General features: G+C 40.2%; 2 protein-coding genes across 3 annotated transcripts in view; one reads left to right on the plus strand and one right to left on the minus strand.

Annotated features, from left to right (window-relative positions):
* The window catches only part of LOC138049678 (prohibitin 1-like), a 33,161-nt gene extending 31,629 nt beyond the window's left edge, over positions 1-1,532 (minus strand). For both annotated transcript variants that reach the window (XM_068896079.1, XM_068896078.1), the window contains exons 1-2: positions 1,373-1,532; positions 355-516 (exon numbers count right to left, since the gene is read on the minus strand). In XM_068896079.1, coding sequence (XP_068752180.1) covers positions 355-516; positions 1,373-1,460 — 250 coding nt within the window. In that variant the 5' untranslated portion in view covers positions 1,461-1,532. The remainder of the gene's footprint in view (positions 1-354; positions 517-1,372) is intronic.
* A 121-nt stretch (positions 1,533-1,653) lies between these two features.
* LOC138049680 (small ribosomal subunit protein eS26-like) lies at positions 1,654-5,808 on the plus strand. The gene is made up of 4 exons (XM_068896080.1): positions 1,654-1,677; positions 2,885-3,062; positions 4,361-4,491; positions 5,688-5,808. Exons 1-4 carry the CDS (start codon positions 1,675-1,677, stop codon positions 5,757-5,759), a joined length of 384 nt encoding a protein of 127 aa, XP_068752181.1. The 5' UTR covers positions 1,654-1,674; the 3' UTR covers positions 5,760-5,808.
* The last annotated feature ends 2,275 nt before the right edge of the window (positions 5,809-8,083 follow it).

The following is an 8,083-nucleotide window of genomic DNA, read 5'->3' on the forward strand; positions in this document are numbered from 1 at the left end:
TTTTAAAGTTACTGATTCAAGAAATTGACTCCTGCACATCATGGCAGGCACAAAACAAGGCTTGCAGGTGTTTTTTTGTTTCAAACAACACTGAAACCACCGAGCCAACCAGCTGGCAGTTAAGCCTGCATACAAATAATATTTTATTTCATTTGATTTCCAGGCTAAAAACAAGTTAGCTCTTTTTTATTTCTCAGGGTTGACAAAAGGATTTCAAGCAAAGGCAGAAAGTAGCAAAATAGTTTACAATAATTGGACTCTGTATCTTCTGTTCTATTTTAACAGCAAGACAAATTTTGAAAATCCTTCAAAATAGTCTGTCATTTCATCAATGATTATAATTGACAGTCTAACCTTTGCTTCCAGTTACAACAGGTACATTCCTTGGTCTGCTGCGAATGTCAAATATGATTGGTCTCTGGACCCATGGGATGAGAAAGTGTGTACCTTCACCAACCACGTCAGGTTTAACACCTTGAAATCTATCAAATATAACAGCTCTGTGGCCTCCTTCCACTAATAACAAAATAAGTGATGAAGGCTTAATTTTAAAAAGTTACTTTCTCCAAAGCTCCCACTAGTTGGAAAAGAACCTTAACAACCAGGGCTGCATGGCTACGCATGTGGGGGACTACACAGCAACACTACTACATGGCTGCGTGTATATGACCAGAGAATGCTCCATTTTGTTGTTGGATGCCTTAAGAACAAAGTACACTCAAGAAGTGCCTCCATTGAATATTAAAATTGACAGTCATTAGCCAGATTGAAATTCATTCGTTGCACTTTTTGTGGGTAAAAGGATGTTGAGCTGAATTGTCAAATACCCTGCAAAGTGATCCCAATAAAACTTTGGCTACACAGAGTACCCAACATCCAGATGCTCTAAGAGAGGGAGCTATGCATGGCAGGCTGTAGCTTGAAATTGCATTGCATGACACATGTGTACAAATTATCTCTCAATTTTTAACTACATCGAACAAAGACTTGTGACGGCCATAATGCTCGGATACATGTATAAGGTGTAAGAGGATTAACTAATCGATCCACACGTCTGATGAAATGGCTTTCAAAATTTCACCACTTTATTTTAAACCATTCAAAGAAACAGAGGACAAAATAATATTTTTAAGGAATACCATAAATCTTGACAACTTCATATTGAATCTTATTCAGAGTCAAAGAAAACAAGCTAAAACGAGAGCATGCTTGCAGTGGAAAATCATATGTACACTACAAGCTCATGTGCAATGAATCATGTACTGTCTACGTTGATCTCAATATCAGATAAACTAAACTCCCTCCCCACATTTTTCGCCATTGTTCTTCAACAGCTGCGAAACCTCAACAACAGTAAACAAAGATTTCTTACCATTGTAAAGAGCTGTGTTTACAACCCCGCCAACCGCTGCAACACCAACTCCGAGACCCGCAAGCCTGTTGAAGAACGAAGCCGCCATCTTGATTTCCAAAACCACGTGAATGATGAAACAGTCGTTCGTGGCAAAACCCGAGCTTTGCACGGAAGTGTTCGTTGTGTCGGTCCTCCGAAAAAAGACGACTACTAAGTAGGCTGGGCGCCCGCAATAGTATTGTACAAGACAGTTTAGGGGTGGTCTCAGACAAATATCAGGGGCCACACGCGTGCGTTCTCTTTCCTTCTCCACATTCAAAATGGTGGGTCTTTGAGAAATGTTCACCAAATATGTTCGTGGTTTTCTTCGCATTTACTGCATTTAGGGCTGTTGTGAGCGTTTCTTAGCCTTACTTGTCTATCCTAGTGCACATTAGTGTTGACATACTGATTGAAATACTTACTTTGAGAAATAATTCAACCTAAGTATTTGTCCTATACCAGCTTTACTTTGACGAAAACCACATTATCTTAAGGTTAATTTTATATTTTCAGTATCTTTCACCTTTCCTTCATTTTGTTTGCACTAAAAAGTTGATCTTAGATGGTCGTTTTGCTTCGAGTAATAACTTCTTGGAATGAAATAGCAATGAACCAGTTTTCAAATTCCACTCAGTTTTTACTGAATATATATTCCTTTCCAACACATCCCTCTTAACCCATTCGCTCCTCAGGCACGTTAGCACGTCCCCCAGTTGACGAGTAAAATCGTCTGACCTCGTCTGAGTCTATGGGTTAATTAAGCTGGAAAGTGGAATGAGATAGATATATTAGGAAGCAGGAATGGCGCAGTGGTGAGAGCACTCGCCTTCCACCAATTTGGCCCGGGATCGATTTCCGGATTCTACACCATATGTGGGTTGAGTTTGTTGGTTCTCTACTCTGCTCCGAAAGGTTTTTCCTCGGGTACTTCGGTTTTCCTCTCTCCTCAAAAACCAACATTTGCAGGCATCACTCAGTTGGCGGGACGGTTCAGGGAGTGGATGGGTTAATAGAAGTGGGGCTTCGTTGACCTTGCTTTGGCAAATGCATCATTGCTTCTCTTATTTTAATGCAGATTAGTCATTGCCTATTATCGCAATGTAAGTGCTGTGATAAGCGAATAAGGTCTGTATCTAAAAAGGTTAATGGCAAGACTTTGGCTTCAGACCAAAGATGAATTTGACTTCTGTTATTTCTTGTATGATAACTCTTTTTTGTAATCTGCGGTCCCTTTTTTTCGCGCTAGAAATATATTTTAGGGCTTTTGTCTCTGTTGCTGTTTGTTGATCACCATGTTGAATAATTAATCAGTTGTGCTTTCAAGAATGAATTCAAACAAAAGCATTGCGTGAAGCAACCCTTTTATAGTGACAGTGTTTTATAGTGTATAGGTGACATTGTAACAGAAGGACTACCGGTAGTTTGAGGTCTTTGAGAGTCCATTTTTTTAAGCTCCTTTTGTTTTGGTGTTCTTCATAAATTTAACAGACTAAGAAGAGACGTAATTGGGGGCGCAGCAAGCATGGGCGGGGTCATGTCAAGTTTGTGCGTTGTACAAACTGTGCACGATGTGTCCCTAAGGACAAAGCAATCAAGAAGTTTGTGATCAGGAACATTGTGGAGGCAGCTGCTGTGAGGGATATAGCTGATGCAAGTGTATACGATGGTAAGGCTGCTTTTTTTGAACAGCAGTTCACAATCATTTGTTGTTTTTCTGTTTGTGGCATAAAGTGAGTGACAGCAGTGAACATAATGAAAAGCAAGCGTCATTGCCCATATGATATTACCGAACATGAGCTTGTAGAACAAGGATTGAAATTACAGCTGTACTCTTCAGTGTAAGAATTAAAAGTTCATTACTTGGTGAAAACGTTGTGAGGGAGACATAAATTTTGCCTGGTCATGGGATAGAACACTGTGGTTTCAATGAGACCCATCAGCCGATGAAAAGTGTCATCTACTTCACTCAGAAAAGTCAGCTACTTTTTTCCCAAATCAATGTAATTAAAGGCAGATCCTTTTAACCCTTAGATTAAGTATCATTTTGACAATGACAATGTTTGGTTACTTTACTCAAACAAGCCATCAATGTCAAATGTTATTGGAACCTCTGGACACAGTCTGATCGACTGAGTTGAGTCAGGCTGGATATATGGGTTATTGACCAAGCGTGAGGTCAAGATGGCTTGTTCTTTATTTTGCATGTTAATGAGCTGAGACAAACATGCAAAAAAAGAACAAGGCCAATATGCAGCCATCTTGCCCAAACAAATCTTGGTCAATAAAGGACTTATTATATGGGATAAAACTAAAAAATGATCTTTGATTTTGCGGGACCAAGCGAGAAATCAATATCTTGCCCACTCAGGTAGCCAATCAGAGCCCAGGATTTGGTTCTGCTTGTCCACTCATGGGACTATTCATACAATAAAGAAGAATACCGTAAACACTTGCGATATGTATAAGCTACACCTTTTTGGTCAGATTTTGGACCATAAATTGGGGGTGTGGCTGATCTATATCTATGAGACCATCAGTTTCTGTTTTCTTTTGGAAGACATAAATAGCATGGTTTGGGGTCTGCTAAAGCTCTTGAAGGTTTTTTTTCCTTGCTTAACCCATTGACATCTCAAATGCCCTAGGATGCCCCCATTTGACAAGTTAAATCGTCTGGTATTAGACAGAGTAAAATATGTGAAGTCTCACCCCCAGGGGTCAAGGGGTGAATGGAGAGTTCATAGTTTTTGACTGCTTAACATTGATCAACAAAATAAGGGGTGCAGCTTATCTACGAGTGTGGCTTATACGCTAGTGTTTGCGGTAGTTGGTTTTTGTACGTGTCCCATGGGCGTCACTGTGCTGGTGCTAGTGCTATGGCCTCAAGCACAGTTCCTTTCATCCTTTATTTAACTTCCAAAGCCTTTTGGTGGCTTGTGGATTGATGGTTGAATTTCTTTGTTACAGTGTACCCTCTTCCCAAACTATATGTGAAACTTCACTATTGTGTGAGCTGTGCAATTCACTCAAAGGTTGTCAGGAATCGCTCAAAGGCAGACAGAAAAATCAGAGTTCCACCTCCAAGGTTTCCTCGTAGGGTGAGTTTGCTGACATTTTCATTTTCATTTTTAGCTCCGATTGGATGAGGAGTGGAGTCCAATTCGGTCTGTAATCATACGAATGATTAACAAAATCTACAGGAGTCTGATTTTTGTAATTAATCACGAGTATGATTACAGACCGAATTGGATGACACGAAGTCCTATTAGCAATTCATCATAACCATTACAACGTCCGAGGGAAAAAATGCATTTCTTTTTCATTGTCTAATGTTACAAATTTGTCCATTTTGGAAAATCCCCAGTGTGGTAGGGTAAGTGGTTGTTGCTACGGTTATTGTGATAAATTCTGTGATTGGTGGATTAAGCTGAGTGCACTTAATATGATTGGCTGATCTAAGTGTCCTATTACAGTACCAATTACACAATACCAGTAATTAGTGAAAAATAAAGCAGTTAGAGCGTTTTTTAATTGAGTGTCGAAAGTAATTAGCGAATTGCTTTGGTTTTGCATTACTTCACTCAGTGATTGGTTCAAAGTTCTCGCGCCATTTTTTCAACCAATCACAAGCGAAACCAAAACCAATCGTCGCTCGCGCGTGCACATTTTCCCGCGCTTTGTGTCGGCTACTTGTAATTGGTTTGACTTTTGATTGGTTTACTGGATTGTGTCCGTCCTTTTTGATTGGCCAAAGTAATTACTTTGGTTTTGGTTTTACGACACTCGATTGAAACTCGCTCTAATGCACCAATCAAATTTGAGAAATTGTAATGGTTATGATTTAGAGAGTAACCAAGCAAGTAAGTTTGCCCGATTCCTATAATTTTGAAATTTCGAGCACAATTACTCCCTGAATTGTACAACACAAGTCCTGTTATCGATTAATCGTAAGTTTTACTATCACAAAATACGAGAAGATGACGGTGATAAAATTTATAGCTTATCTGCTCAACTTTTCTTAGTTTTTACAAGTAGCTCTGGAAGAAGATAAATTAATGATTCAAGTACAACTAGCACACGCTTGATGATGCATTCAACTATCCAATTACAAACTGTCCTATTAAGGCTGAAATCAGGGCTTTTGATAACCAATCAGATTCGGAAATTTTGTGATAGTGACAAGCATTCATCATTTAAGAGCTTGTAAAGTTTGGAAAAACATGTATAATGCTTGATAGTAGTTTAGGGGTTATAAAGGTAATTCATTTATTTTTGACAATTTTATTTTTTTAAGAATGGCAATCCTCAAGCTCCACGTCCAGGAACTGGTGGACCACGTCAAACAGGTGGTGGAGGAGGAAACTAACCTTTATCATCAAAACAATGTGAACTAATAAAAAACACATGAAAAGCTACTATGGTCTTGATTGGTCAATGTCAAGTGGGTTTTCTAGTAACAAACTTGATTACAAACTTATAATACTGGGAACTGCGGGGGTGTCTTTGTTTGCAAAGTTTGCCTTCTTAGGATGAGGTCATTTTTTCTGTAGTCAGTTTTCTAACAAATCAGCACTTCTTATTGAAGTTGCATTGAATAATAAGATAACTAGAAAATTTGGGCCTAACTGGGTTGTGCAATTTTGTTTTAAAGTGCCCCTAACCCCAAAATATTTTTTTCACTAAAATGAATCCATGCACCTGTTGGAAACGCATTACAGCCACAAACTGATTTACATTGCATTCAACTCTTTGTAAACAGGCATGCAAAGTAGTTTGTGATGTCAAATCAGGAATAGACCCACTCCCCTTCTACTTGGTTTTTCGCAAGTTCTGAAGCCTATAAAAAGGCAGGGTTTGTTAGAAAAAGGAAAAAATGGCCGCAATGCGTTTCCAACAGGTGCAAAGATTCATTTTAGTGCAAAAAATATTTCTGGGTTAGGGGCACGTTAAATCTTCACAAACATTTACAGGGAATGTTTGGGATCCTTAGAGCTTCTGCCTCACAAGAAATTGTCAGTTTTTGTTGGCTTATGTTACCCTTAGTTATCAAAACATAGTGTTAACATTTGGAAGGTAGCTTAGTTTCAACATGTTCCTTTAAATTTGAGACCAATTTGTGTATAGCAAGACACGAATTACGCATTACGCATTAACGAAACGTTTATTTTCAAAATGAGCGTTAGGTCTTGCCTTCCTCAAGGAAGTATCCATATTGTCAAGAACGCTATCATAAAAACTCGTCTTTGGGGTAAACAGCACAGGTCAATGTGGATCCTTTTGCCTATCGAAAGTATTAATATGTGAGGCTTGTGGAATGTGGCTAAAACTGGAAAGTAAATGGAGTACACAAGTGATGATCTCACAAAAACTGAATTGTTGAAATATTTTTAAATTGAGTGATCATTGCAGGGCTGGCGCAGTGGTGAGAGCACTCGCCTCCCACCAATGTGGCCCGTGTTCGATTCCCAGACTCGGCGTCATATGTGGGTTGAGTTTGTTGGTTCTCTACTCTGCACATGCAGAGAGGTTTTCTCCGGGTACTCCGGTTTTCTCCTCTCCTCAAAAACCAACATTTGATTTCATTTTCGTTAACTTGTTAATTTCAATTTACAGTGTCCCCAATTAGTGCTCTACAGCGCTAGAAGATTAGACACTTAAATAAAGTTCCTTTCCTTTCCTTGCTATATCTTAAATTAAATGTCCATTACCAAAATTGGTGCCAAGGGGACTCAACACAAACAATCACGAGCTGCGCAATCGTCGTTTGCGCATATGATGTATCAAAGCCGAGATGCGCATGCTCATATGACTTATTCAAGATGGCGCTCATTCTCGTCACCAGAGCATCCAAGCCAAGGCTCTGGGAAACTCTATATAGGAGAACATGCGCCGTAGGCTTCTTATTGCCAAAGATTGGCTATTTGAACCTCGCGGCGCCAGCTCACTCCTCGTGCTAACATGAATGTTTTGTTTGTTTTACGAGACATCTGGTTTGTCTCTTCTACTGAGCAAACCTGCCCAGAGGGAAGGAGCACGAACAGGACTCGAGGTCCTATGCGAGGTGCTCCACCCTGCCCTATCCAGACCAGAAAGACCAGACCACAACACCGGGAACTACATGCCCTACTCTTTGCGACAAGTGTGCGGGTTCTTTTACGTCCCACAGGATTATGAACATTGAAGGGTTGTGAGACGGGACCTCCGGCTTATCGTCCTTATCCGAGAAGACTAGAGAGTCTAACCATTTGCAGATGTAATTACAAAGGCAGCACTTTCTCCTCAGTTATTTAAAGACCCTGAGTGTTGGCCCGGCCGGAGTTGAACTCGCGACCTCCCGCGTGACAGCCCGGTGCTCAACCAACTGAGCCACCGGTGCGCGGTTAATGCACCAATTAGAGACGCTTTTGATTGTTCTTCACGAAAACCAATGAGAAGACACTTTGTTTCTCTGTTCCCCAGAGCTCTTCTCTCCCTCTGTCAAGAGAAGAGCTCTGGGGTCGAAATTGGATGGCTCTGAAAAAGCGATGAACCAAAACTTGCTGAAGCTCACCGTATGCCCAGGATACCCAAGATGAGAGCGAACGCAATAAGAAGTGAAGATTTCGAGGGCGAACGCCCTCTCAAATTAAGGTTGGGTTTATTGCAAGATGATTGAGGTGGTAACTTGGCTTTCACTGAAAGTAGACAAAC

Source organism: Montipora capricornis, chromosome 5 (assembly GCF_036669925.1).
Source record: "Montipora capricornis isolate CH-2021 chromosome 5, ASM3666992v2, whole genome shotgun sequence".
NCBI classification, from domain to species: Eukaryota; Metazoa; Cnidaria; class Anthozoa; order Scleractinia; family Acroporidae; genus Montipora; species Montipora capricornis.